At 50.3% G+C, this 26,651-nt stretch overlaps 7 protein-coding genes across 8 annotated transcripts; 5 read left to right on the forward strand and 2 right to left on the reverse strand.

The window, feature by feature from the left end:
• Positions 1-1,340: 1,340 nt before the first annotated feature.
• On the forward strand, positions 1,341-3,995 carry LOC112893139 (amino-acid permease BAT1 homolog). Of its 2 annotated transcripts, none has more exons than XM_025960313.1 (7): positions 1,341-1,671; positions 1,746-2,006; positions 2,238-2,256; positions 2,410-2,629; positions 2,736-2,917; positions 3,011-3,430; positions 3,508-3,769. In XM_025960313.1, the coding sequence occupies exons 1-7, from the start codon at positions 1,565-1,567 to the stop codon at positions 3,619-3,621; spliced, it is 1,323 nt and encodes a 440-aa protein (XP_025816098.1). In that variant the 5' UTR covers positions 1,341-1,564; the 3' UTR covers positions 3,622-3,769. The 2 variants fall into 2 exon arrangements, with proteins under 2 accessions (XP_025816098.1, XP_025816097.1); XM_025960312.1 differs by having other exon boundaries at positions 1,348-1,671; positions 3,528-3,995.
• Positions 3,996-4,175: 180 nt separating this feature from the next.
• On the forward strand, positions 4,176-7,092 carry LOC112893137 (amino-acid permease BAT1 homolog). Its single transcript, XM_025960311.1, has 7 exons — positions 4,176-4,530; positions 4,620-4,880; positions 5,101-5,119; positions 5,475-5,694; positions 5,821-6,002; positions 6,090-6,512; positions 6,602-7,092. Exons 1-7 carry the CDS (start codon positions 4,412-4,414, stop codon positions 6,947-6,949), a joined length of 1,572 nt encoding a protein of 523 aa, XP_025816096.1. The 5' UTR covers positions 4,176-4,411; the 3' UTR covers positions 6,950-7,092.
• A 3,384-nt stretch (positions 7,093-10,476) lies between these two features.
• LOC112893141 (amino-acid permease BAT1 homolog) lies at positions 10,477-13,285 on the forward strand. Its single transcript, XM_025960317.1, has 8 exons — positions 10,477-10,664; positions 10,742-11,002; positions 11,213-11,231; positions 11,563-11,782; positions 11,945-12,126; positions 12,228-12,520; positions 12,600-12,729; positions 12,830-13,285. The coding sequence occupies exons 1-8, from the start codon at positions 10,564-10,566 to the stop codon at positions 13,175-13,177; spliced, it is 1,554 nt and encodes a 517-aa protein (XP_025816102.1). The 5' UTR covers positions 10,477-10,563; the 3' UTR covers positions 13,178-13,285.
• A 290-nt stretch (positions 13,286-13,575) lies between these two features.
• LOC112893143 (DNA repair protein recA homolog 2, mitochondrial) lies at positions 13,576-17,243 on the forward strand. The gene is made up of 8 exons (XM_025960319.1): positions 13,576-13,760; positions 14,013-14,073; positions 14,286-14,506; positions 15,143-15,230; positions 15,628-15,797; positions 16,101-16,247; positions 16,342-16,476; positions 16,550-17,243. Exons 1-8 carry the CDS (start codon positions 13,629-13,631, stop codon positions 16,832-16,834), a joined length of 1,239 nt encoding a protein of 412 aa, XP_025816104.1. The 5' UTR covers positions 13,576-13,628; the 3' UTR covers positions 16,835-17,243.
• Positions 17,244-17,686: 443 nt separating this feature from the next.
• Positions 17,687-19,079, forward strand: LOC112893148 (glucan endo-1,3-beta-glucosidase GII-like). Its single transcript, XM_025960326.1, has 2 exons — positions 17,687-17,898; positions 18,001-19,079. The coding sequence occupies exons 1-2, from the start codon at positions 17,826-17,828 to the stop codon at positions 18,933-18,935; spliced, it is 1,008 nt and encodes a 335-aa protein (XP_025816111.1). The 5' UTR covers positions 17,687-17,825; the 3' UTR covers positions 18,936-19,079.
• A 2,029-nt stretch (positions 19,080-21,108) lies between these two features.
• Positions 21,109-21,825, reverse strand: LOC112893154. Its single transcript, XM_025960332.1, has 2 exons — positions 21,416-21,825; positions 21,109-21,322 (listed from the first exon to the last, which is right to left on the reverse strand). The coding sequence occupies exons 1-2, from the start codon at positions 21,751-21,753 to the stop codon at positions 21,160-21,162; spliced, it is 501 nt and encodes a 166-aa protein (XP_025816117.1). The 5' UTR covers positions 21,754-21,825; the 3' UTR covers positions 21,109-21,159.
• On the reverse strand, positions 21,758-22,710 carry LOC112895765. The gene is made up of 3 exons (XM_025963756.1): positions 22,269-22,710; positions 21,847-22,146; positions 21,758-21,772 (listed from the first exon to the last, which is right to left on the reverse strand). The coding sequence occupies exons 1-3, from the start codon at positions 22,569-22,571 to the stop codon at positions 21,758-21,760; spliced, it is 618 nt and encodes a 205-aa protein (XP_025819541.1). The 5' UTR covers positions 22,572-22,710.
• Between the last annotated feature and the right edge of the window lie 3,941 nt (positions 22,711-26,651).

Here is a 26,651-nt window from a genome sequence, read left to right on the forward strand (position 1 = left end):
TCAGCCTCGACGCCGTCCGGAGCACTTGGCCGTCGCCGACCGTGCTGCTTTCCATCCTTTGGCGGATCTCTGCTCCTTTCTCTTGGTTGGCTTGGTTTCTTCCCTTTCTGCACGGCCTGAGCTTAGTGGCGTTTGCCCCTGAGCTTAGTGCCTCGTTCGTAGGGAGGAACCGTTGTTCTAGGCCCGAGCTTCGCCGCTCCTCCGCCGGCGGCGGGGAGAATTCACCACGGCGTCCACGCCTCTCCGAAGAGGGCCTCCCGGCTGACCATCCTCCGCTGCGGCCGGAGCGCGCGGTTTGCTGAGCCTCCGTGCGCGTGTCCGAGTGTCCGTCGCTGATGTGCGCAGTCCACGCAGACCTCGCAATGGGGGCTGCCGGAGCAAAAAGCTGGCCGGGATGGCAAGGCCCGTCGCCCGTCGCTGTCTCAGGGCTACGCGTATGCGAGCATATGTAGGCGGAGGCTCACGCGGGACCAACGACGGCACGAGTCTTGCAGAGCAGAGTCGGCGTCGCGGGCCCGCGGCGCCGCCGCAAAATATTTTTAAAAACCTCTAATTTGAATCGTGATTAATAGTCACGATCCTACTAAGTCATTTTGTAAATATCGGATGATATATGTGCATAAAAACTTCTAATTTGGATCGCGATTCGATTTAGGGATCTTTTTCAAAACATCCGAATCCAACATTTGCAAAAGCACCCCTGAGTCTGTTTGCTCGGCTGCCGGCCACCGGCGGTGGCGGCAAGCTCGCCTCCGGCCCAACAGACGGCTCCAGGCCGCGTGCGGCCCCGAAGAACACGTCGCCATCGATATCCCGGCCGCTGTCGTGACTCAGCCCGCCCTCGTCCTAGACGCCGCTGCTACGCCGCCGCCGTAGTTGCCGTCATCGACATCCCGGACGCCGGACGCCGTCATCCGGCCCGTCGTCCGTTGCGTCTCGACGACGCGCGTCGGCCCCTTCGTCAGAGCGCTGGCCACCGCCGCGCTGGCTCCGGGGCGCTTCCCCGTTCCTGCAGCTCATGGTGTTCTTCGCCGGCGTGTTCACGGCCGCGCTGTTCAAAAAAAAGAAAAAAACAAATCCGTTCTTCCACGGAAGTGAAAACCAAGCCCCAAGCGTACTGGCCCAGCGCTCGTAAGTAGGCAATGGCCCATGGACTGTGGGCTGGATTCGGCCCATTGACGCAGTAGGAGGGCTCGCGCGAGACACACACGACGCCACCCCTGGCCTTCCTGACTGACGCGTGCGATCATATCATTCGACTGCGCGATAGTAGTATCTTTTCCAAGGATGGAAATGGTTACGGCGAGAGTATGGCGCATCGCCGCCCTCGAGTCAAAGCATGTCGAATCATCTGAAAGAGATGCGCTGGACTAGCTTGCACATGCACATGCCGGACCGGAGCAGCCCCTGGCGACGATTTCAGTTGCCTCTGCTGACTGCTCCTGCTGTCCTGCATCATCACGGACGACTACTACTGCTGCCACGACAGAGCGGCACCGACCCTTCCAACCCGGAGACGAGATAGAGCACAGCAGCTGCAGCGCCGCCGTAGCCGGAGAGGGCGATGGGCACCGTCGAGGCCGGGCTGCCCCTCGCCGACCCGGCCGCCGACGCCGACCGGGCGCGGCTGCAGCAGCTGGGATACAAGCAGGAGCTCAAGCGCGGCCTCTCGTACGCGCTGTCGATTCCATGCAATTTTCGATCCGTTCATCCCTTTCGCTTCTGATCCCGTTCCTTTTTTCTAGTGTTGTTTCCAACTTCGCCTTCTCCTTCGCCATCATCTCCGTGCTGACGGGCGTCACCACGACGTACAACACCGGCCTGCGCTACGGCGGCCCGGCGTCCATGACGCTGGGCTGGCTCGTCGTGGCCGCGTTCAACGGCTGCGTCGCGCTGTCCATGGCGGAGATCTGCTCGGCCTACCCGACCTCCGGCGGGCTCTACTACTGGAGCGCCAAGCTCGCCGGCAAGGAATGGGCTCCACTCGCTTCCTGGGTCACCGGATGGTACAGTCCTGCTCAAAATTTTTATTCCTGATCAGTACTAGTTCCCATAGCTATCTCGCCGCCAAGCCAAGTAACAAACAATCAGATTCAGAATACGCTCCCGCTTATCGTTTGAAACAAGCAGCAATCCGGTTTAATTCAGTTATTTTCACCATGATGCCATGGATGACGTCCTCCCAAGCAATCATGTCACGAGTCTAATTATGTTTTATCTTCTGCCCTGTTCTGCAGGTTCAACATCGTGGGTCAGGTACTCAAATAATCTCCAGCTTCACACAGGATCACTAATCTTTGGAGTGCAGTGAAGGCATTAGTGTGCTACTTATTGTAATATAATCAGGTCGCTGACTGGCACTCTATTATGGAGTACTTCCTCTGATGATTTGAACTGTCGTACGTGCAGTGGGCTTGCACCACGAGCGTGGACTTCTCGTTGGCGCAGCTTATCCAGGTGATCGTCCTGCTCAGCACCGGCGGAGCCAACGGCGGCGGCTACCTCGCCTCCAAGTACGTCGTGCTCGCCATCTACACCGCCATCCTGATCGTGCACGGCCTCATCAACAGCCTGCCCATCCAGTGGCTCTCCTGGTTTGGCCAGCTCGGAGCGTTCTGGAATGTAGCAGGCATGTAACAGCCATCGACCCAAAGCAATAACACTTTTCATGATATCCGAGAATATTTTGAAATCTAGCCACATTAATTTGCTCCATCTAAATTAATAAACTGCAGGTGTCTTTGTCCTGGTGATCTCGATCCCATCGGTGGCCAAGGAGAGGGCGAGCGTTGAGTTCATCTTCACCCACTTCAACACAGAGAACGGCATGGGGATCCACGGCAAGCCTTACATCCTAGCCCTGGGCTTGCTCATGAGCCAGTACTCCAGCATCGGCTACGACACATCTGCTCACATGGTAAACACTCGAATTGTGGATGCCACACCAAGGTATCCCCACATCTCTTTCTAGCTACTCATTCCATCCCCCACTGGTCGATTGCAAGTGCAGACGGAGGAGACGAAGAACGCGGAGTGGAGCGGGCCGATGGGGATCGTTAGCTCCGTTGCTCTGTCCAGCATCTTCGGATGGATTTACCTGCTGACTCTGACGTCGGTAGTGACCGACATCCCGTACTTGCTGGACACCAGCAACGACGCCGGCGGGTACGCCATTGCTCAGGCCCTCTACACCACCTTCCACCGGAGGTACGGCAGCGGCGTCGGGGGAATCGCCTGCCTGGGCATCATCGCCGTCGCCGTCTTCCTCTGCGGCACCGCGTGCGTGACCAGCAACTCGAGGATGGGGTACGCCTTCTCCAGGGACGGGGCGATGCCCTTGTCGCGTGTCTGGCATCGGGTGAACAAGCAGGAGGTGCCCCTGAACGTCGTCTGGCTCTCCGTCTCGGTGGCGTTCGTCATGGCCCTCACGGTGCGTGCGATCGACCGTCCCGTCTCTGAACTGCAACCGGCCGGCCGGTTACATACACCACATTGACAGTTCCAAAGTGTGCTTCTGTTCTCGACAGTCGCTGCGGAGCCAGGTGGCGTTCCAGGCCATGGTGTCCATCGCCACGCTCGGTCTCTACATCTCCTACGCGCTGCCGATCGTCTTCCGCGTGACGACGGCCCGGAAGTCCTTCGTTCCAGGGCCGTTCCACCTCGGGAGGTACGGGGTCGCCGTCGGCGCGGCCGCCGTTGCCTGGGTGGCCCTCGTCACCGTGCTCTTCTGCCTGCCGGTGGCGTACCCCGTCGCCAAGGACAACTTCAACTACACGCCGGCGGCCGTCGGGGGCGTGCTGGCGCTCAGCCTCGGCGCGTGGGTGCTGCACGCCCGGTTCTGGTTCCGAGGGCCCGTCACCAACGTCGGCGAGGCGTAAGTTGGGCTGTGCGCCTGCGGCCCAACAGTGCTGTGACGTGTATTGTATGTATTATGCGGGACACTTCCTCCGATTTACTATAACCTTGCAAGGAGCGAACTGAACTTGCCATTTTCACCTCGGGCGGGACACTGCCTCCGATCTATAGAAACTGGAAGCAAGGACCCAATCCCCGTCACGGCTCCACGTCTTCCCTCTTCTCGGAAAGAAATTAGAAATGTTTGCAGGTCTGACGAGTACAGTGCCTAGGCATCGCACATCGCAATCACAGACGCATGCATCCCCGGCCCCTTCAGTCAAAACAAAAACAAAAAAAAATCCAGAATCCAATCATATGAAAAAGATTGCTGATTAGCACTCTGACATGCCGGAACGAGGCAACCATTCGAAATTTCCACACCTTCTGTTGACTCCCTGGGCATCTAACATCAGCTTTAAGAAGCTAATAGTTCGCCACGGATCTGTCCTATCAGCAACCTGCGTCTGCGTGCCTACGTGCGGCACCAGGCCGGCCACCAGCGGACGGGAGGACGATGGAGGCCGTGTCTCGCCGCTCCCTGGAGCTGCCCGTCGCCGGGACGCCGGCGGCCGATCCAGACAGCGCCCGGCTGCACCAACTGGGCTACAAGCAGGAGCTCAAGCGCGGCCTCTCGTAAGTCCTACTTCGACTCCCATGCGATCCCTTCCTTCCTCCTTTCCCGGCCCGCTTCTGAAATCTGAATGTTTCACATGCGTGAACAGCGTTCTTTCCAACTTCGCCCTGTCTTTCTCGATCATCGCCGTGATGATGGGCGTGACGACAACGTACAACACCGGGCTTCGCTACGGCGGGCCGGCCTCCATGACGCTGGGCTGGCTCGTCGTCGCGGCGCTCAACGGCTGCGTCGCGCTGTCCATGGCGGAGATCTGCTCGGCCTACCCGACCTCCGGCGGGCTCTACTACTGGAGCGCCAAGCTTGCCGGCAAGGAATGGGCTCCACTCGCTTCCTGGGTCACTGGATGGTACGCGCTGTTCAGAGTTTTAATCTGGGTGCTATATGTAGCTGGCCAACAAATAAATACTTAAAACATTTACAATATAATATATGATCTTGTGCCTAGTATATTAACGAACAATTGTATCGGACAATGATTCTGTATCTTATATATACAAATATAGATTTTATAAAACTCGTTGAACCATTGTAATCAAGTTATATATCCTGTGTCTTTTGTCATTCAGGTTCAACATCGTGGGACAGGTACGCCGGCTTGATGCACACAGGTCCTTTGGAAGAACCTTAAAGTATTCCCATGATTTGTTTCGGTACCTAGTTACATATATGCTAGCTAGTATATTTTACTTGGTCATGAACTCATGCTTGGTCAGCTTAATTGGACTGTCGTCTGGCTGCACCTATTGGCATCCTGGCATTGGCATTGTTGTTTCCACACGCGAGCCGGCAGGCCTGAAAATTCCTTGTGCATGCCTCAATCACATAGCATTATGATTGTGTAGCTCAAAACTGCAATATTAATAGTTCAGTTGGACCGATAGAGTTTAGATGCTGAGCAATCCATCGATGTGTTTGCGTGGTTGAACTGTCTGTCACGCAGTGGGCTGGTACCACGAGTGTGGACTTCTCGTTGGCGCAGCTCGTCCAAGTGATCATCCTGCTTGGCACCGGGGGGCGCAACGGCGGCGGCTACATGGCGTCCAAGTACGTCGTGCTGGCCATCTATGGTGCCATCCTGGTCACGCACGGGCTGGTCAACAGCCTCCCTATCCAGTGGCTGGCATGGTTCGGCCACCTCGGAGCATTCTGGAACGCCGCAGGTACATCTTTATTTGTCACAAAGATACATGCAGCACTTGAAGTTCGAAGATAACTATGATTGTTCGAACATTTGTACAAGTGTAACATTGTTGGTGTTAACTGGATGGATGGATCATGTATGCTAGGTATATTTGTTCTGGTGATCTTGATTCCAGCGGTTGCAAAGGAAAGGGCAAGCTTGGAGTTCATCTTCACACACTTGAACACGGACAATGGCATGGGGATCCACCACAAGGCTTACATTCTAGCCATCGGGTTGCTGATGAGCCAGTACTCTCTCATCGGCTACGACGCGTCTGCACACATGGTAATGAATAATATAAGCCCCGTGCTAGATAGCCTAGAACATTAGCAGCACATCAAAGTTCTGACGACCGATCGATCACGAGTGCAGACAGAGGAGACGAAGAACGCGGACCGGAGCGGGCCGACGGGGCTGGTCACCGCCGTCGCCCTGTCGAGCGCGTTCGGGTGGGTCTTCCTGGTGGCCCTGACGTCGCTCATGACGGAGGACATCCCATCCCTCCTGGACCCCGGCAACGACGCCGGCGGGTACGCCGTCGCGCAGGCTCTGCACAGCGCCTTCCGTAGGAGGTACGGCAGCGGCGCCGGGGCGCTCCTGTGCTTGGGGATCGTCTCGGTCACCACCTTCCTGTGCGGCACCGCGTGCGTGACCAGCAACTCGAGGATGGGGTACGCCTTCTCCAGGGACGGGGCGATGCCCTTCTCGCGCTTCTGGTACCGGGTGAACAAGCAGGAGGTGCCCTTCAACGTCGTCTGGCTCTCCGTCTCGGTGGCGTTCGTCATGGCGCTCACGGTGCGTCTGATCATCTCTCCATAACTGCATATGCAATGCGACTCGTCAGGTATAACATGCTAGCTATCATCCACGTCCTACAATGGCAGTCGCTGGGGAGCCAGGTGGCGTTCCAGGCAATGCTGTCCGTCGCGACGGTCGGAGCGTACATCGCCTACGGGCTGCCCATCTTCTTCCGCGTGACCACCGCCCGGAGATCCTTCGTTCCGGGGCCGTTCCACCTCGGGAAATATGGCCTCCTCGTCGGCTGGGTCGCCGTCACCTGGGTGGCCCTCGTCACCGTGCTCTTCTCCCTGCCCGTGGCGTACCCCGTCGCGGAGGACAACTTCAACTACACGCCGGTTTTCGTCGGCGGCGTGCTGTTGCTCAGCGTCGCCTCCTGGGTGCTCCACGCCCGGTTCTGGTTCCAAGGGCCCATCGCCAATGTTGACCTGTAAATAGCCTGTTCTAAACATACTCAACCATGATTTCTCTTATGATAAAATTAGGATATGTCTATATGCTGCTGGGGTGATTTGAAATATGCGGTCACTCGAGTATTTTGTAATGTCAAATCACACAAATTATTGCATCTCAGAAATCGAGTGATTCAAAGCAAGCCAACACTCGAATTTGTAGTCATAGGATTAAACCCAACTGCTGAGATTTCAAAGCGTGTTAATTATTTATACTAATAGACATATAACTAGTACAAACCTTATCATAAATCATTAATAGCTCAACTACTGAGTGCCCTCCTCAACATTGAAATGCAAGCAGATGACCCAGCTCATAAGAACGCAGTGCCTACTCAAACAAATGGGTGGATAGAAATACATCTACAAACAAAGACATCATATCAAAATGACATGAAAATATGACATCACCTAACATTTCAACAATTACACATTGTTTACATAGAAATGACAGTACAATGCCACTGTCATTCTAGAAAGTATGAACTGTAACTACTAAAATATGAACAATAACACTATAAAATATATTAAAAGGGAATGAGAACAACTACGTTGAAGAAAAAGGCATAAGCAATAAAAGTTGTTGCTGACTAAGAAGATAATTTGAAATCTTACAAAAATAATTAGTTATAAATTACAGGAACATATCAATAGTCTAGAAGCCAAAACTTATAAAGATGTCACGGATTGAAAAACACCAAACGTATCGTCTATATTTAAGAAATATGTTCTCTTGATTATTATATTATACAACTCTAGCTAGTAACATATGTAGATCAAAGCTGAGTAGGCATAGAACAAGTTGTAATAATACTTCAACAGAACAAATGCAAATAACATGTAACAAAAGGACTAGCATAAAAAAAAAGTTGTTTGGAGCTCATTGCAACGAACCAAATGCAAATGACAAAGTTTTGAAGTATTAAAAATTGTTCTATCACATCCAAGAAACTACATATAGTATGGTTTAAAAGAAATAGAATTAAATAATCCACAAATTAAATAACAGAGATGCAAAAAAACATAATTACATATTTCTCAAAATTATTCTATGTTTTCCAAATTTACAAAAATTTTGGAAATGATTGAAACCCCATAAATGCAAATGCCACATTTTAAGATTCAAATCGCTGACCACGCAATATCCCACTACAAATTTATGTAGTTACGAGATAAGTGAATAAAATTGCAAGATAAAAATTAGTATAACTTTGTTCACCCAGCAGGTGCTAAATGATTCAAGGAAATTGACAAGCATGTTGAGATCTGCAGAAGAACAAAATTAATAATGATTGGATGAATTTAACAGATAGTTAGACCAAAAGGAGAAAAAAGGAATGGAAAATTTATTGACACCAACAAAGAAAAAGATGCCATCATCTAGAGAATTAAATATGTACAAAGAATGATAGTAAATCCATTTCTAAAAATAAATGATTCATCCAATTGAAGATAAAATTAATCCAGGCAAACATACCGGATCAATTATTTTTTCCAAGAATCCTTTAATGGATAAAAACCTGAAATAACCATTACCAAAATCAACAAATGGATAATATGTAGGTTGGTACGGTAACATACATAGAACTCAAAGCAATACATCTATTATCACTATCTACTTACATAACACTTCACAAAAAACTTACGTCGGGACACAAACTGTAACTCACAGATATTTTTATTGTAACTCCAACCTCCAACCAAAAGTACATGTAACTTATATACAAGCTCAGCCATGAATAATGGCATGCAATGTAAATATTGATAATGGAATTCAAAAGGGAGAGGGGAATCGCTGAATGCTACAGCCTCACCTGAATCAAACTTGGAAGGAGAAAGATGAAACCGTCTCACCCGTGAAATAGGATCCAGAAAATCTGGACGCTTTTGCAAAAAAGACAAACAGTAACTAGTGGTGACAAGTGAGACCCATATCAGGGAGACAAACGAAAATGAACACAGCAGAACGGATCATAAGGAGGAGAAGCAACACCATAATTAATCCAACGGTAACAAAAATCGAGTGACGGAAGGCTCCAGATCACTTAGGTGATGTTTAGCTTTTCCTTAAAATTATAATTTAATTTGAATGATCAGCTTAAATTTACTACCGGAAACGAGAACTTTGCCGAGTGTCAAGAGCTTTGCCGAGCGCAAAATATCGGGCACTCGGCAAAGGAAAACACACGGTAAATTTATCCTTTGCCGAGTGTCTGGCACTCGGCAAAATAAAACACTCGGCAAAGATTTTTTTGCCGAGTGTCGAGTACTCGGCAAAGAATGACACTCGGCAAAATCTGAAGAATCTTTGCCGAGTGTCAGATCCTCGGCACTCGGCAAAGAAACCATATTTCCCGAGTGCCAGGTATCTGTCACTCGGCAAAGTAACGATCTTTGCCGAGTACCAGGTTAACGGCACTCGGCAAAGAAGCTATCTTTGCCGAGTGCCAGGTCCTTGGCGCTCGGCAAAGTAACAATCTTTGCCGAGTGCCTCAGCGCCGGCGCTCGGCAAAGATTATCTCTTTGCCGAGTGCCAAGGACCTAGCACTCAGCAAATCGTCCGTTATGCCCCTGCTCCGTCACGGCGCTTAAATTTTGTTGAGTGCGGAACTTTACGCTCGGCAAAGGCTTCACCGAGTGCCCGTCGAAATGCACTCGGCAAAGTCCCCTTTGCCGATATTTTCTCTTCCGCGTGTCCTTTGCCGAGTGCAACACTCGGTAAAAGCCTTTGCTGAGTGTTTTTGGAGCTTTACCGAGTATTTTTGACACTCAAAGTTCTCGTTTCCCGTAGTGATCGGTGACTTTCATAATTTTGAAACTTTGCTCCATATTAGCAATTTTGAAGCGACAGCTAGCGTAGAATGGTCTACAGTAGAAAAAACCGGCCAGTATGGGATGTTGGCGACGTGGCTGCTCCCAGTCGCTTGCGTTGACTCCTTGGAGTGCGTGCGCGGCGCCAAAGATAAAGGGAGAATTCTCTGGAAGGTACTGGAACAAATCACGCTTTCTTCTATGGTTCTGAAAAACTGAAACGCCCTTTTATGATCTTCTTTTATTTTCGTTCTCTTCCATGGCCTCCTGTTAGACCTGTTAGGCCAATCTGTTAGGATTTGAGGTTTGAGATGAGAAGCAAAAATTTATTGGACTGAACTACCCCTGCCACTCCCACACACACCCCGACCCCATCTCCGCTATCCTATCCCGTGAGCCCCGACCGGAGCAGAGGCGGGCGGCGCGCGGACGGCGGGCGGCGAGCGGCTGGTGGGCGGCGGCGCGCGGGCGGCGGGCGGCGGCGTGCAGACTCGGGAGCAGAGTCACCCCAGGGGCGCGGCGGAGGGCTCTCCATAGGTACTATTGTCTTTTCACAGTTATTTAAGTGGGAGTTAATTGTAGATGTAATGGTAGGACCATGGAAGGGAAGGAAAATAAAATCAGGGAAGTTGCAATTTTGCAGGGCTATAGAAGGAAGCGTGATTTGTTTGAGGGTGTTGCAGGGAATTTTCTCAAAGATAAACTAGACTAGCATCAGTAGATAGCAGGAGCAACCTGCGGCACCTGCAGAGGATCGACGTGCCTGCTCCGCCGGAGAGCTGACGATGGCCGTGTCCCGCCGCTCCCTGGAGCTGCCGCCGGCGGATCCGGACCGCGCCCGGCTGCACCAGCTGGGCTACAAGCAGGAGCTCAGGCGCGGCCTCTCGTAAGTGCTTCCATCGATGAGCCCCCATCCCCTGCTCCTCCAATCCTTTCGCTATTGAATGTTTCTACTCCATGTAGCGTTCTCTCCAACTTCGCCCTGTCCTTCTCGATCATCTCCGTGATGATGGGCGTGACGATAACATTCAACACGGGCCTGCGCTACGGCGGCCCGGTGTCCATGACGCTCGGGTGGTTCGCGGTGACCTTGTTCAACGGCTGCGTCGCGCTGTCCATGGCGGAGATCTGCTCGGCGTACCCGACCTCTGGCGGGCTCTACTACTGGAGCGCCAAGCTCGCCGGCAAGGACTGGGCGCCCCTCGCTTCCTGGGTCACGGGATGGTGCGTTCTGCTCGGAATTTTCCGCTACTATGAATCTATCGTTTGCCATTTTTGTAGCTAGCTCACAATTAAATATTTAGACACCTCCAAGAATAATCAATGATGGACATCGTCAAGTATATATAGAAAACGAACAATATGCGATTAATATAAAAGCGATGACTTTCAAGAACGCCTACCCTAATTTTAATCTTGTGTTCTGCATTGCAGGTTCAACATCGTGGGACAGGTACGCTGGCCATTGGTCAATCTACATATACCAGGCTTTTCTTTTAGATCATACTAGCTTGGGAGTATATTAAATTTGGTCTTGCGTGCTTGGACCGTCACCTGGCTGCTAAGCGGCCATCCTGGCATGTGGCTTCCATATGCTGACCGGCTGGCCGCACTTTCAGTTTATATTCAGTATAACTTTTCAAAAAAAGAGAGTTTACATTCAGTGTAGTATATAGCATACAATCACTGATATCAATCCTCTGAAAATTTCGTGACCACGAGTCATTAGTGCATCAATCATGTAGCTAGCTAGCGTTGACCTTCTTGATTAAACTGTCACACAGTGGGCTGCTACCACGAGCATCGACTTCTCCTTGGCGCAGCTTGTGCAAGTGATCGTCCTGCTTGGCACCGGGGGACAGAACGGTGGCGGCTACATGGCCTCCAAGTATGTCGTACTGGCCATCTATGGTGCCATCCTTGTCGTACACGGGCTGATCAACAGCCTCCCTATCCAATACATGGCATGGTTTGGCCAGCTTGGAGCATTTTGGAATGCAGCAGGTATTATCCTTCTCACAACAAATGTAAATTTGTATCTATGCAAAAAAAAGGTTTAAGCAAGCTACAAGTAGTTATTCTTGCTAGTTCCCTTTAAAAGAACTATAACATTTGAATGCACACATTGATCATTGGTATTAACCGGATGGATCGGATGCATGGTAGGCATACTTGTTCTGGTCATCTTGATTCCAGCAGTTGCTAAGGAGAGAGCAAGTGCGAGGTTTATCTTCACCCATTTCAACGTAGACGATGCCACAGGGATCCAAGACAAGGCTTACATTCTAGCTGTGGGGCTGCTAATGAGCCAGTACTCTGTTATTGGCTACGATGCATCCGCACATATGGTAGTAAATCTTTTTAGCTACGCATTCAGAATTTCAGACAAACGAAAACTAACAGAAGCACGCGGCATGAAGGTTGATGATGCATCTGTTTGCAAGTGCAGACAGAGGAGACGAAGAACGCTGACTGGAGCGGCCCAATGGGGATCATAACTTCTGTTGCTCTGTCCAGCGTGTTCGGGTGGATCTACCTGGTGGCCCTGACGTCGATCATGACGGAGGACATCCGGTCCCTCCTGGACCCCGGCAACGACGCCGGCGGGTACGCCGTCGCGCAGGCTCTCTACACCGCCTTCCACAGGAGGTTCGGCACCGGCTTCGGAGGGCTCGTCTGCTTGGGAATCGTTGCAATCGCCACCTTCCTCTGCGGCTGTGCGTGCATAACTAGCAACTCAAGGTAAGCGCAGTGCTATCTGACAGTTACCTCCATTGTTTTCCGCCTATCTTTCTGAAACCCAATCTGAATGTACACGCAGGATGGGGTACGCCTTCTCCAGGGACCGTGCGATGCCATTCTCGCGCTTCTGGTACCGGGTGAACAAGCAGGAGGTCCCCTTCAACGTTGTCTGGCTCTCCGTGGCCGTGGCGTTCGTCATGGCGCTCACGGTGTGCGCGCGCCCTGCCCTCATTTCTGAAGAACTTCAAGTGGTTGCAGCACACTTACATGCCATCTCATAACATGGCTCATTTTGTGCTTCATTGACAGTCACTGGGGAGCCAGGTGGCATTCCAGGCCATGGTCTCCATCGCCACCGTCGGGCAGTACATCGCCTACGCGCTGCCCATCGTCTTCCGTGTGACCACCGCCCGGAGATCCTTCGTTCCGGGGCCGTTCCACCTCGGGAAATATGGCCTCCTCGTCGGCTGGGTCGCCGTCACCTGGGTGGCCCTCGTCACCGTGCTCTTCTCCCTGCCCGTGGCGTACCCCGTCGCGGAGGACAACTTCAACTACACGGCGGCCCTCGTCGGCGGCGTGCTGTTGCTCAGCGTCGGCGCCTGGGTGCTCCACGCCCGGTTCTGGTTCCAAGGGCCCATCACCAATGTTGACCTGTAATGGCTCCGTTTCTTGTTTGGAGTCGCAATTTGATTTTGATTAGGTGGTGTTGTAGTAATGATTGATGATGATGATCATAATAATATTGGGGATTCGGGATTCCTTTGATCTGATCTCTTCACACAACCGTTCAATTTACAATGTTTTTTTAGACGTCTTTCGAAAAAAATATACAACGTTTTTTCCCACATGGGATAAGGAGGCCCAAACGGACGACGGTGTCGCATCGTGGCAGATGATGGGCTCAGCAGGGCCTGTGAGTGGCGGCCCGTTTGGCCGCTTGCTGTTAGGGTCGGCCGGCCTATCTGGATTGGGCCGATCACGCAGGCCTAGAAGACTAGGCGAGCCCATGCAGCCTACTCCCACTCCCACTACGCTAAGCGGCGGCGTAGGAAGGCGGCTCCAGCAGCCCAGCGCGCGCGCGGCCCACGGCTCCGAGACAGCCGCCGCCATGCGAGGGCTCCTCTCCTCTTCCTCCACTCTCCTCCGACGAGCCGCCGGCGCCGCCGCCAAGCTCTCCCGCGCGGGCTGGAGTAACTCCGCAGCATCCGCACCCTCTTCTCTCCGCCGCTTTCCCCGCCAGGTTTGCCCCCACATCTCTCTCCGCTCCATCTCTGCTGGGCTTGTGGCTTGTTGCCATGTGATAGGGATCTGTAGCTTTTTTGTAATGGAGAATTTTCAATCAGAAGGAGAGGAACTATTTTCTAGTTTCTGCTTTTCTGTTTCGTATATGTCTCACTGATTTCATAACTGGAGTTCCACAATTGTTAATTTGCTCATATTTCAAGATATTTGCACAATTGCTGATCACCTTTTCTTCTCTGTGATTTTCTAGAGTGGGGAAAGAGAGACATTTTGTCCGTTTTGGTCTAAGGGTTGTTCGATGTCAACCACAGGTATACCCATTTACCGTATCATTGCTCAAATGGTTCTTACTGTTAGCGTTTCTACCATAAAAGATTCCACTGTTCCTTTTATGAAGCAACTTGTCGAAGTATGGTAGCAGAGAATTGATAATTTCCAAAGTTGAACGATTATTCATTAGCGTTCTGTATCCACAATACCTTGTGAGTTGCAACGTTACTCAGGAATTTCTACAAATTTCCAGTTGATATGCAGTTAGACTATGAGAGTGACCCCCCACTTGATGATGCAAAAGCTCTTGAGAAGGAGTCGTCACTAAATGTTGCTGTCTCTCAACTTGCCAGTGATTTTGATAGAGAATCTAATCTATGCTTGGAGCGATTTTCCCGAACAAGGCGTGCATCTGTCATCTCTACCGGCTCTCTTAAGCTTGATCTTGCTCTCAGCACTGGAGGATTACCAAAGGTCATAATGTGTTCCCATATCATTTTTAAGTATCCATGTGATATACTATATTGTTTTATATTTCTAGAGGTATTCACTTGATGCTTTAATGTTTCATATCCCCTGTTGATATTAAACATAAGAAACAAACTTCATACACTTAATGGATTGCATACAGTACCTCGTTATTCCTGTCAACACCAGTAAGTTTTAAAAGTCATGTTGTTCTTTGTATCTTTTGATGCCTATCTACTCTATGCATCGATTTAACCGCCATCAAGAGTCGAACTAGTTTATTTAGTGGCAAAGGTCCTTGTCTTTGCAATTGGTAAGCATGCTAGTTTAGTAATAGTCCTTGTCTACAAAAGTCCACTTTTTTTCTTCAGCGTATCTGCTCAGTAAAATATAAGCACCAGAACACATTTATGCTTATCTCTTGCCTAAAATTTCTTCTTGACAGGATCTCTTGCCTAGAAATGCTGCCATCATAATTGCCCATGTCTTTATAGCTGTCTTTCCCTGGTCAGCGTAATGTGTTGAATAGCAACATTTCCTCGAGAAATTTGATCCATGGCAGTAGATTGTATTGAACTTGATGTCTATCATTATGTAATTTTGGTGCTGCTTCGCAAATTACTGATTAGAGTATCTCTACAGGGTAGAATGGTGGAGATATTTGGGAAAGAGGCATCTGGGAAGACAACACTTGCACTTCATGTTGTCAAGGAAGCTCAAAAGAATGGAGGTCTGAGTTTCTTTTATGACGCTCTATTTTTCCTTCCGCTTTTAATGCTTTGCGTAATTTATTGGAAAAAAAATCCAAATAGGAAAATATTTTATTTTATACTCCTGAAATCTTTTCTCCATTTTTGACTTCTTTCATACTACGGGGCTACCTAGTATGGTTGGTGATCTTTATCAATACATTTATATTATATCCCTCTTGCCAGATTTTATGATTTTACTTTACAAGCATCAGTAAAGATTGTCAGCAAGTGTGCTCCTGTTCTTACTATTTATTATTTTAGACAGACGAATCTATTGAAATTTTCTTTCTTTCTTCGCGCAAGATATTTACTACTGCCTTCTCTTATTACTGAATATTATCATACCTGATTGGCATTACGACTGCATATTTGCAGGTTATTGCGCTTATATTGATGCAGAAAATGCTTTTAACCCTTCGTTTGCGGAAGCTATTGGTGTAGACAGTGAAAGGCTCTTAATAGCCCAACCTGATTCTGCTGAAAATTCTTTGAGCATTGTAAACACTCTTGTTGGTGGATCTGTTGCTGTTGTTGTTGTGGATAGTGTATGTTACTTCCTACATCTTTTTCATATATTTATGTTATGACTTCAGTTCCTTACTTATTATGAAGGTATGCTCCGCCAAGTAACACAGTGCTAGAATATGGATTAGAGGAACTGCTGATAGCACTGTCTGGGCATACCTTCTTCTCTTTCTTTTATTTTTTTTTCTTTTCCTTCTTTTGAGGCCTGGAAATCCTATTTTCATATATCTATTGCTTGATTTGCTATTGCAATGTTCACCAACCTCAGTATATTTGCGTGGCACACACCATTATTTACCTTGCTTTTATTGGACTTGTGACAGGTGGCAGCACTTATCCCCAAATGTGAAATGGAAGGTGAAATATACACGAATTTTGAAGACATACAATCCCGTTTGATGACTCGGGCGCTTAGGAAAATTCAGTACACTTTGTGTCGCTCTGAATCACTTATTATTTTTGTGAATCAGGTATGGCCTTGTTTATGTATCTTGGTTTCTTATTAACATAAGGGCAACAATGTTTCTGCCTTATTTGGGCTATATTTATTGGTGATATTCGTAGGTTAGAACGAAGTTGAGCTCAAATCACTTTCCTGGGATCTACAAGGAGGTGCCTTGCGGTGGTAACGCGTTAGGATTCTATGCTGCAGTCAGAATGAGGACGTCAAGAAGGGAACTGCGCTATAATGAAGACCAGGTAGGTGTCTTACACACAGCCTCATGATAACACGTCAAACTTATGCTGATACCAATGCATTGTGCTTATGCAGGCTACTGGCATTAGTATTTCAGTGCAAATCATGAAGAACAAATTAGCTCCAGCGAGTCTGAAGGAAGCCGGTATTGACATCAGATTTGGGAAGGGGATCTGCCATGAATCTGAGATCCTGGAGATGGCTTCTTCTGTCGGAGTTGTTGTGAAGGAGGGGTCTGGGTATTGGATCAACGGCGTGTTCCTGCCTGGCAAGGCAGAAGCTGAGAAATTCCTACATGAAAACACCGGTGTGGCAGATGAGATCTGCAATACCGTGAGAAATCAGTTCCTTCGAAGGTGACAAGCGAAGGCCACTGGAAGTTGGCTGGCTCTGAACTTTTCTCGTCAGTCGTCACCTTGACTGGGTACAGTTTTTATAACATCTGAGAACAAAATTGGGGATTGGGGCACACTGCACTGCCGGGGAATCATTTTAAGTATCTATTCTACCATTTATTCTACAAAGGAAGTGCGATTAAGGGTGTCAATTAGAGAGGCTAATGCATTGTTAGTCAATTTGTCTTGATCTCTGCGTGTGGCATTGTTGTATGATTGTATCATGTATTCATAGTAGATTTATATATGATACCATTGTATTATTAGCTTCTTGCTCTGTAACTTACTGGATTTTACCTCAGTGAATCGAGGGCCATTCCCTCCAATGCTGCTAGTTCCTATGTTAGATAAATGTGAACCGGTTTCTCCTGAAATTCTTATGTTGATACCATGGAATTCCTGTTGCTACGCGGCTTGATAGCCTGGCATTCCAGCTTTGCATCCATACGTGTGTTGACCACAAGAACTGGCGTACAAGACTCGCCGCGCGCATTGATTGTTTCCTGCGCGACACGCTCGCGGACCGTAGCGCCAAGTCCTGGTTGGCATTGGAAAACTTTGGCAGAGTCTGCAGAGGTCTCCCAAGTCTGCGCCCTCTCTGTACTTGCACTTCTGCGTCCCTGTCCTCTCTCTCCGAGGATGCAAAATTTGCACAAGGAAGCATGCTTCGGTGGCCATGGGCGCGCCATTTCTTCGATCAGCTGACCCTGCCCGGTCTTTACGGCTAATTGCACGGTAGCCAACTCTGCTCACCACAGTCTCATTTGCCAGGGCTGAAAATTCCAAAAAAAAAATCTCGAATAGAAAATTCCAAGTTCCATCCAGCAGCCAGCAGGCAGGCTGCTTGTACGGCTATAAATACAATCAGGGTTGCGTTGTGATGAGCATCCAACTGACTGCAAGAGCGATCTCTGGATACTTGCAGCGGTTGCAGAGGCCGGTCGGCGTCGAAGAAGATGGCTAAGCGAGGCGTTGCTCCCGTGCTCACAGCCGCATTGGTCGTTGCGGCATTCGCCGCCACCGCAACAAGTATCCATCTTCGATCTTGAGCTCCGGTGAACCATGCATCTGGCTAGCGTAGAGGGAACACCTCGGAGATTCACTGAACCCATGTTTTCTGGCTGCGTGCAGGTGTGCGAGCCATCGGCGTGTGCTACGGCGTGATGGGCAGCGGCCTCCGGTCCAAGAGCGAAGTCGTGCAGCTCTACAAGTCCAAGGGCATCGGCAACATGCGCTTCTACTTCGCCGACCAGGAGGTCCTCAACGCCCTGCGCGGCTCGGGCATCGGCCTCGCCCTCGACGTCGGCAACGAACATCTCGCCGACCTCGCCGCCAACCCCGCCTCCGCGGCGTCCTGGGTCAAGGACAACGTGCAGGCCTACTACCCGGACGTCAACATCAGGTACATCGTCGTCGGGAACGAGGTGGACGGCGCAGCCTCGGTCCTCCAGGCCATGCAGAACGTCCACGACGCCCTGACGTCGGCCAACCTCGCCGACCGCATCAAGGTGTCGACGGCGGTGAAGATGGACGTGCTCGACGACAACTCCTCGCCGCCCTCCAACGGCGTGTTCAGGAACCCCTCCGTGATGTCGCCCATCGTGCGGTTCCTCGCCAGCACCGGCGCGCCGCTGCTGGCGAACGTGTACCCCTACTTCGCCTACAAGGACAGCCAGGGCATCGACCTCAACTACGCGCTGTTCGAGCCGAGCTCCACGACGGTGAGCGACACCAACGGGCTCACCTACACGAACCTCTTCGACGCGATGGTGGACGCCGTCCACGCGGCGCTGGACAAGGTCGGCGGCGGCAGCGTGGACGTCGTGGTGTCGGAGAGCGGGTGGCCGTCGGCCGACGGGAGGGGCGCCAGCGTGGAGAACGCGCGGACGTACAACCAGAACCTGATCAGCCACGCCGGCAAGGGCACGCCGAGGAAGCCGGGCCCGATGGAGGTGTACGTGTTCGCCATGTTCAACGAGGACGGGAAGGGCGGCGACCCCACGGAGAAGAAGTTCGGGCTGTTCAATCCGGACAAGACACCGGTCTACCCGATTAATTTCGCATGAAATTAAGTGACGCAGGAGTAGCAGCATACAGGCCGGATTTCTACGCATGCTTCGAATACTGCATATACATATACTACTGCATGTATGAATAACTTTTTTTGCAACCATATAAATAAATAACGAAATGAATAAGTGGTTTATTTTCAACAAAAAAAAATGAATAAGTGGGTACTGGCATACTGTATACACAAAGAAGGACCGGGTATCAATTTTAATTCTGTGTGAACGATATGTTCAGCCAAACTGAAGCTTGTCTGCAAGTTTATTTTTGTCGCGAGAACTTGGAAGTTTTCGAAACCAAATGGGGGAACTAGTAGATAGCCAAACAGATACAGTACGTTGACTCAGAGTCAGCACAAGTCCACACGAAAACAAGCGCGCGGGGACCTGGACCTCTCTGAAGATCTAGTGGACCAGTACTGTTGCAACATCTTGACCCTGTCCAAGTCAAGTTTAAGACGACATTATGTTGACCGCGGGTATACGCTCTGGTTTGTACAGTGCACGCAAGAACGCACTACGCCAGAAGCCCTGATCTGAGACGCGCCCTAGGCAAAATGCTAGACGCGCAGGGGTCGCGTCCCGCCTCACGCGCGTCTCAGATTACCAAAACGCAAGACGCGCCTCACTTACGGCTCGTCTCGCCTTGGCTTCACACAGGCTTCCCTGGGAGCCAAATGCAAGACACGCTCTAGGCTAGGCGGTCTCGCATTAGTCTAAGATGAGAGACGCGCCTCACTTACGCCGCGTCTCGCCTTGGCTTCACACAGGCTTCCCTGGGAGCAAAATGCGAGACGCGCTCTAGGCTAGGCGGGTCTCGCATTAGTCAAAGATGGGAGACGCGCCTCATTTACGGCGCGTCTCGCCTTGGCTTCACACAGGCACTCCTGGGAGCCAAATGCGAGATGCGCTCTAGGCTAGGCGGGTCTCGCATTAGTCACAGATGGGAGACGCGCCTCACTTACAGCGCGTCTCGCCTTGGCTTCACACAGGCGCCACTGGGAGCCAAATGCGAGACGCGCTCTAGACTAGACGGGTCTCGCATTAGTCACAGATGGGAGACGCGCCTCATTTACGGCTCGTCTCGCTTTGGCTTCACACAGGTGGCCCTGGGAGCCTATTGAGAGTCGCGCCCCAAGCGAGGCGTGTCTTGCATTAGTCTACCTCCAACAGGGGCCTTTTCTTTCCCCAGCTGCATCCTGGAACTAGGCAGGATTTGGCAGCTGCAATCAAATACCTGCAAAAGATTTCAATTCACAGAATTCACCGCAATCATCGCACGCATCCATACAATTCACATAGTGCGATACACACAAGGAAAGATGGTATTATATAACACATGTACAATCAATTAGCAACAATGATCGATAGGAACAATAGAGTACATGCAAAGCAAGTCTCTCAATCTAGCTCAATGTCGCGGGCCGTGCTATCGTGGATGGAACTCCCCCTTTGTGTTGACCACCTCCATCATGAGGAATCCCGCTAGCCTCTCTCGGATATCCTTCACGTTACCAAGCGTCGTTTGATTGAAATAATCATCTTCGTCCTTCGAAATATAATTACAAGCAGTTAGAATACAAGATGAAGACAGATTTTTTTTAATTATAACATGTGATAATTCTTACCGTGAAATCCGGTTTCTCTGCAACTAGAAGCATGTTGTGGCAAACATAGAACCCACATGAGTTACCCGAGGGTTGCCGTGTGCACTACATGTCAAAGATAGATAGAAATTAGCATTTTGCGACACTTAGAACCAAGAAAACATCGTAATAGTAAAGCGATTTAGTTATAGTAGTTACCGTCCACGCGGTGTGATGTGTAAACGCAGCTTGACGTTGCTCTTTGTATCCTTCTTTGGCCCTAAGATGCCTGTCAAGAGACCTAAACACAGACATCCGGATGTTATATTACAAATGCTTCTGAAATGGGCAAATGATAAAAAACTAAAGCAAACAACAAACTTACTCGTCAAGGATTGAGATGACTAGAGAATAATCACGTATCTGAGGCGCGCCCGACTCATCTGATGGAATGCTCGAGTCAAGGTAGAAGACTTGCTTGCTCCTGACATTGATGATGAGTGTAACCCAATGGTTGCCTGGGTTGTACGGCACCACAATGTGCTCCTTGTCAGCATGTACTCCCATGCACTTCACCATGTACCTAACCAAGTTGAAATGGAAACAAGCGGTTACATGTGTTAAATGGAAACAAGTGACTACATGTGGCTACAAGTTGAAATGAAAACAAGTTTAATTGTTGCATGTGCGCACCTGACCAAGCTATCTCTATCTGTCAGCATAAATGTCACCGTCATCAGCTGTGGGTCAATGTACCCACACTTCTTTCCGGTTCGACGCCTTGTCTCTTGTTGCATGTGCCTACACGATCCATATGAATTGAAATAGAAACGACTTAAATTGTTGAACGTATATCAAATGCATTGAAATGGAAAAAAGTCTTAATCGACTTACAATGCAAAGCACCGAATGAGAGAAAGATCCAAAGCGTCGAGGTTGAAAAGGTCGAACAAATCGCTCCAGGCAACAATAAAGATGTTGCTGTTGCCCTCAAGCTGCAGAAAGTGCCGCTCTTCGTATGACACCATGATTTCCTCGGCTTGATTGACATTTTGCATGTAGTACTTGTGCAGGTCCATACAATATGGACCTGCTGCCCGAAGCTCAGAGACACTAAGCAAGGCCTTTCCAACCCTGTACTTTGGATTCTCAGAAGTGTAAGCCCTTGTGACCGGTTGTTTTATCCGCTCCACCTTTTTCTTACCCTCTGAGATCTCCCGCTTCGTCGCCATCGGCCTACTCTGCTTCTTCCTCACAGGATTAGCCTTGCTTGGCTTCTTGGGAGCGGTAGCTGGCTCTGTCGGAACAGGTAGAGGGGGGGTAACCTGAGGCTGAGTAGGGACAGGAGGATGCGGTTCCGATAACGATTCCCGTGTATCCGGCAGCTGTGGGCATGGCTCAGAAAACGTCGGTGGCACTGCAGCACTCTGTGGCTGAGGTTGACTGGTCGGTACTGAATCTGCATCTGCTGGATCAATATGAATACCAGCTCTCCGCCACTGAACCCTTCTCGCAACTGCATCCCGCAAAGTGGTGGTCATGTCATCTGGTGGCACCTCCAGCTTGATATTCTTAGCAAACTCATGCACGTAGTCAATCTTGACCACAGCACAATCAGCCCTGACCTGCAACAACATCAACAACAACAACAAAGCCTTTAAATCTCAAGCAAGTTGTACATACCAAAAGAAAAAAAACAAAAAGAAATAGGAGAAAAGAAAAGAGAGGCAAAGACCAATGCACTGACCTGGACACCTTCAAGCTGGGACATACCGGGATACACAAGCCCGTTCCCGACCTCCATGAAAGATGAATCTCCGACCAGCTGCACGAGAAGACTGCATCGGGTCGGACGAGCCAAGCCATCTATCGTATCCGGCTCCACTGATGTAGGCACAATTGCCCTCTCTGTCCCTCTACTCTGAGAAGCACCCGCTGCAGTACAAGCGAAGCTGTCCCTTCTCTCTTCACTCATCGTACTCCCCGGCATATCAGGGAATGACAATCCCTGAGACTCGAAGATGGTCTTCAGCTCTCCAAACATCTCCATCTTCACCTGCTTTTTGATCTCATCTATGTCAACCTTTGATGAGGAGTCTCGAGTCCGCTTCCGGTATCTGCCTTTGTGTTCAGGGAACCCCTCCTTCCAGGTCAACTGACTGGAAACACCACGGACACGGCCCCGTTGCTCACGGGTTCCCAAAGCCCTGGTGAGCGCATCAAACTCCCTCACTCCTTCATTTGAACCTTGGCTGCTCTCCATCAAAGCCCTTTGAGCAACTTCCTCAGCGCTCGTGCTGTAGAAATTGATATTGCCATCCTCCGTGAGCTTTGATCTAGCACGCATAAATGGTGCCAGCCGTCCCTCAAACGATTCATAGGGATTCTCAATGCCCCTCGCTGCCAGCATCTCATCCTCCTGCTCCCACTTGCGTTGCTTTCCAGCATATCCCGCTGAGCCAAGGTGGTGGTCAAGCTCGTTCCGCGCTCGGAGACCCCGAAAATACTCACTTGACTGTTGGAACTCGGGAGTATTCCACTTTTCAACAAGCTCGTCCCAGGCTTCTTTGGTCAAGTCCGCATACTTGTCAAAAGGGTTCTCTTTCTTCTTCCAACACTTTAAAAGCCTGCACGACAAAACAATAAATCTGCATAAGTGACAGTAGATAATGAAAAAATGTTAGTAAATGACAATAGTAAGTGACAACACTTTACTTGTTCTTATAGCTCCTCCAGGCTTTAGAGATGATCTTCATAGCATGCTTCGTAGCCTTATCGTGCAACTCTACCGGATATTCAACATAGGGTTGAATATTGTTTTCGAAGATTCTCTTTTTGTCGTCCCAAGACAAGTCATCGAAATGTTCCAAGGTGAGTGGCACCCTTTGCCGGGCAGTGAGGCCACAAACCCGTGCTAATCTCACCAAGACTGACGATTCTTCGGGTGCTGCCTCAGAATTGAGCCGGCCACAACTTTTCACATCTGATGGCCACTTTGTCTGTGACCTTTTCTTTCTGCCAGCACCAGATGTGCTAGCTCCTGACTGTGACCGTGCCGGCCGTCCTGATGATGCTCTGTCATCTGTAGGTTGCTGCACACTGTCCTCACCGCCTGCAGCTTGCTGCACACTGTCCGGACCACTGGACATCGTCCTACATGAGAAAGAAAAAATAAACAGATACAACCATAGAGTAAACGCTCCGAATCAGATACAACCATAGAGTAACCGCATGAATCCCATACCTAGGCCTAGACATGCTTAATGCTTTAGTGATACATATTCTCGCAAAGTAATCTCCATTTTTTGAAATATATGACTCAATCTTTGGTCATTAACCGCTCTTTTTTTTTATTTGGCTAGGTTGGTCTCTTTTTGCTCTTGATAATTTGATTTAAATTCTGTGTAGGGTATGAACAGTGACTAATTAGAAAGGGGGAAAGCTCACCTACGGCGGCAGTGGACGACGCTACGGTGGCTTGGGGCGGCGCCGCGGGGCCGGGGACGACGGCGCGACGGCTCGGGGAAGGCTCGACGGCGGCGGCACTCGCGGGGACGGGAGCTCGGGCCCGGGGGGCGCCGATAGCGCGGAGCGGCGCTGCGGGGCCGGGGACGACGGCGCGACGGCTCGGGGAAGGCTCGACGGCGGCGGCACTCGCGGGGACGGGAGCTCGGGCCCGGGGGGCGCCGATAGCGCGGAGCGGCGCTGCGGGGCCGGGGACGACGGCGCGACGGCTCGGGGAAGGCTCGACGGCGGCGGCACTCGCGGGGACGGGAGCTCGGGCCCGGGGGGCGCCGATAGCGCGGAGCGGCGCTGCGGGGCCGGGGACGACGGCCGCGAGGGAGTGACGGTCTGGCTCAACGACGACGGGCGGCGCGAGACGACGGCGCGGCGGCGGGGAGCAGAGAACGGTTGTATCTGATTTGAAAATTTGACCTAAGTCCCAGAAGGCCGAGCGTCGCGTTCTAACCGAGGAATGCGCGACGCGCGGTACCCACGGCACGTCGCGCATTGGTGTGGGACTGGGCCCCGAGGGCTCACCCGTTCAATCTGTTCGTGGTCTTATGCGCGACACGCGGTACCTACGGCGCGTCGCGCATGATGATATGCGCGACGTGCCGTAGGTAGCGCGCGTCTCGCATTTGAGGCCCCCGAGATGGTTGCATGATCAGGCGCGCGTTGGGAGGGGATTTTGTCCCACCTCGCCAACGCAAGGCGAGTGCGTCCAGCTTATAAGCTTGGGCGGTCTTCGCCGTTTCGAATTTACAATACATGTACCTTTGAGCCGCAGTTTCCTCTCTTTGCCCATGCTGTCGGTGTGGGTCTGTGGCCCGAGGGCTCCCTTGCCGGTCGAACCCGTTCAATCTGTTCGTGGTACCCTGCGGGTTGAGCCCGGTGGCCCCGGACCCCCAACCGGGGTGTAATTTTTTTTTGTTGCCTCTCTGAGGCACAAGTGTTTTCCGCCCGGACCCCCTTATAGAACCGGAAAAATAATTGCAGATACCGGGGAATGCGCGACGCGCGGTACCCACGGCACGTCGCGCATTGGTGTGGGACTGGGCCCCGAGGGCTCACCCGTTCAATCTGTTCGTGGTCTTATGCGCGACACGCGGTACCTACGGCGCGTCGCGCATGATGATATGCGCGACGTGCCGTAGGTAGCGCTCGTCTCGCATTTGATGCCCCCGAGGTGTAACTCTTTTTTGTTTTCTCTCTTTAGGCACAAGTGCCCCAGGGTCCCTGGGTTCCTCCCGGAGTAGGTATATGAGCGACGCGCCGTAGGTAACGCGCGTCTCGCCTTTCTTGTTCAGTTCCAGAACTGAATGTCCAGAACAATTAAAGTCACAACCATTCAGTTCTGGAACTGAAAATTCACACATATTGATATCTCACAAAGGCACAATTAAAGTCAAATTTTTACCATATTTCACAAAGGAACAATTAAAGTCACACAATTCCCATACTTGACAAAGGAACAATTAATATACATTGTGTGCCCAATCATTTTGCTACTTTCCGTTGATCCCTTGGTTTTTTGAAATTCTTGACTTTTTCTTTATGGTCGTTGCGCAAGTAGGGAGTTTCGTTGGCCGATGGTATTCTTGGCTTGATCATTGAGGTGGCGAAAGGAGGTATCTCATCAAACTGATCGAACTCTTCCTCGTCGACCGCATTCTCAACACCGACGATTCGCCGTTTTCCAGGTATAACCACCTTGAGTCTTTTGTTTGTGGTGTCAGAAACATAGAACACTTGAGCCACATGTTGTGCGAGGACGAAAGGGTCCGTCTTGTATCCGTGACGGCTAAGATCGACACTAACGAACCCGTACTTGTCTTTTTGTACACCTCTATTTGCATCAACCCAATTGCAACGGAAAAGAGCAATTTTAAAACCGTGAAAGTCAAGCTCCCATATCTCTTGTATTTGACCATAGTACGCAGTTTTGTCCTCTCCGTTAACATCGTAAGCATCAACACGTACACCACTATTCTGATACATGCTTTTCTTATCTTGTCGTTCGGTGTAGAACGTGTATCCATTTATGTCATACCCTTGGTATGTCATAACGGTGAATATAGGACCAAGAGCCAAAATTTTGAGTTGTTCACTTATAGGAGTATCTGATCGTGAAATTCGATTCCGGAGCCAACCACAGAATTTGTTCATGTGTTCCTTTGCTAACCATGATTCACTGTGTACAGGATTCTCTCTAAGCAACAGCTCCTTGTGCTCATCGAAGTACTCAGACACAATGTCCATTTGTTGCAACACGTGGAAATGAGCCCTATGAAATAAATCTCGATCTGGAATTATAGCCTTCTTCCCGATCGTCCCCGTGCCTGTGAGCCTCCCCTCATGACGAGACTTGGGAACACCAACCGGGTTACTCGGGTCAGCGTAGTTTAGAGCCCACTCAATGGCTTCCTCTGTACAATATCCTTGTACCATGCTGCCCTCGGGGAAAGCTCGATTTCGTACTAGTGACTTCAAGATGCCGTTGAATCTCTCGTACGCATACATCTGGTGAAGGAACACAGGACCAAGTAGCTTTATCTCCTTGATAAGATGGCCCGTGAAATGAAGGCTGATATCGAAAAAGGCAGGTGGAAAATACATCTCAAGAACG

Source organism: Panicum hallii, chromosome 5 (assembly GCF_002211085.1).
Source record: "Panicum hallii strain FIL2 chromosome 5, PHallii_v3.1, whole genome shotgun sequence".
Lineage (NCBI taxonomy): Eukaryota > Viridiplantae > Streptophyta > Magnoliopsida > Poales > Poaceae > Panicum > Panicum hallii.

What these genes read in the sequence shown, in the direction of transcription:
- LOC112893148 (XM_025960326.1), top strand. Translation starts at nt 17,826, where the DNA reads ATGGCTAAGCGAGGCGTTGCTCCCGTGCTCACAGCCGCATTGGTCGTT. An exon ending in ATTCGCCGCCACCGCAACAA is followed by an intron (nt 17,899 to 18,000) that starts GTATCCATCTTC and finishes GGCTGCGTGCAG; the next exon opens with GTGTGCGAGCCATCGGCGTG.
- LOC112893154 (XM_025960332.1), bottom strand. Translation starts at nt 21,753, where the DNA reads ATGGCGACGAAGCGGGAGATCTCAGAGGGTAAGAAAAAGGTGGAGCGG. An exon ending in CTCATTCGGTGCTTTGCATT is followed by an intron (nt 21,323 to 21,415) that starts GTAAGTCGATTA and finishes TGGATCGTGTAG; the next exon opens with GCACATGCAACAAGAGACAA.
- LOC112893137 (XM_025960311.1), top strand. Translation starts at nt 4,412, where the DNA reads ATGGAGGCCGTGTCTCGCCGCTCCCTGGAGCTGCCCGTCGCCGGGACG. An exon ending in AGCATTCTGGAACGCCGCAG is followed by an intron (nt 5,695 to 5,820) that starts GTACATCTTTAT and finishes CATGTATGCTAG; the next exon opens with GTATATTTGTTCTGGTGATC. An exon ending in CGTTCGTCATGGCGCTCACG is followed by an intron (nt 6,513 to 6,601) that starts GTGCGTCTGATC and finishes CTACAATGGCAG; the next exon opens with TCGCTGGGGAGCCAGGTGGC.
- LOC112895765 (XM_025963756.1), bottom strand. Translation starts at nt 22,571, where the DNA reads ATGGAGATGTTTGGAGAGCTGAAGACCATCTTCGAGTCTCAGGGATTG. An exon ending in CCCAGCTTGAAGGTGTCCAG is followed by an intron (nt 22,147 to 22,268) that starts GTCAGTGCATTG and finishes ATGTTGTTGCAG; the next exon opens with GTCAGGGCTGATTGTGCTGT.
- LOC112893143 (XM_025960319.1), top strand. Translation starts at nt 13,629, where the DNA reads ATGCGAGGGCTCCTCTCCTCTTCCTCCACTCTCCTCCGACGAGCCGCC. An exon ending in TTGTTCGATGTCAACCACAG is followed by an intron (nt 14,074 to 14,285) that starts GTATACCCATTT and finishes ACAAATTTCCAG; the next exon opens with TTGATATGCAGTTAGACTAT. An exon ending in GCACTGGAGGATTACCAAAG is followed by an intron (nt 14,507 to 15,142) that starts GTCATAATGTGT and finishes GTATCTCTACAG; the next exon opens with GGTAGAATGGTGGAGATATT.
- LOC112893139 (XM_025960312.1), top strand. Translation starts at nt 1,565, where the DNA reads ATGGGCACCGTCGAGGCCGGGCTGCCCCTCGCCGACCCGGCCGCCGAC. An exon ending in AGCGTTCTGGAATGTAGCAG is followed by an intron (nt 2,630 to 2,735) that starts GCATGTAACAGC and finishes AATAAACTGCAG; the next exon opens with GTGTCTTTGTCCTGGTGATC. An exon ending in ACGACACATCTGCTCACATG is followed by an intron (nt 2,918 to 3,010) that starts GTAAACACTCGA and finishes TTGCAAGTGCAG; the next exon opens with ACGGAGGAGACGAAGAACGC.
- LOC112893141 (XM_025960317.1), top strand. Translation starts at nt 10,564, where the DNA reads ATGGCCGTGTCCCGCCGCTCCCTGGAGCTGCCGCCGGCGGATCCGGAC. An exon ending in ACGATGCATCCGCACATATG is followed by an intron (nt 12,127 to 12,227) that starts GTAGTAAATCTT and finishes TTGCAAGTGCAG; the next exon opens with ACAGAGGAGACGAAGAACGC. An exon ending in TGCATAACTAGCAACTCAAG is followed by an intron (nt 12,521 to 12,599) that starts GTAAGCGCAGTG and finishes ATGTACACGCAG; the next exon opens with GATGGGGTACGCCTTCTCCA.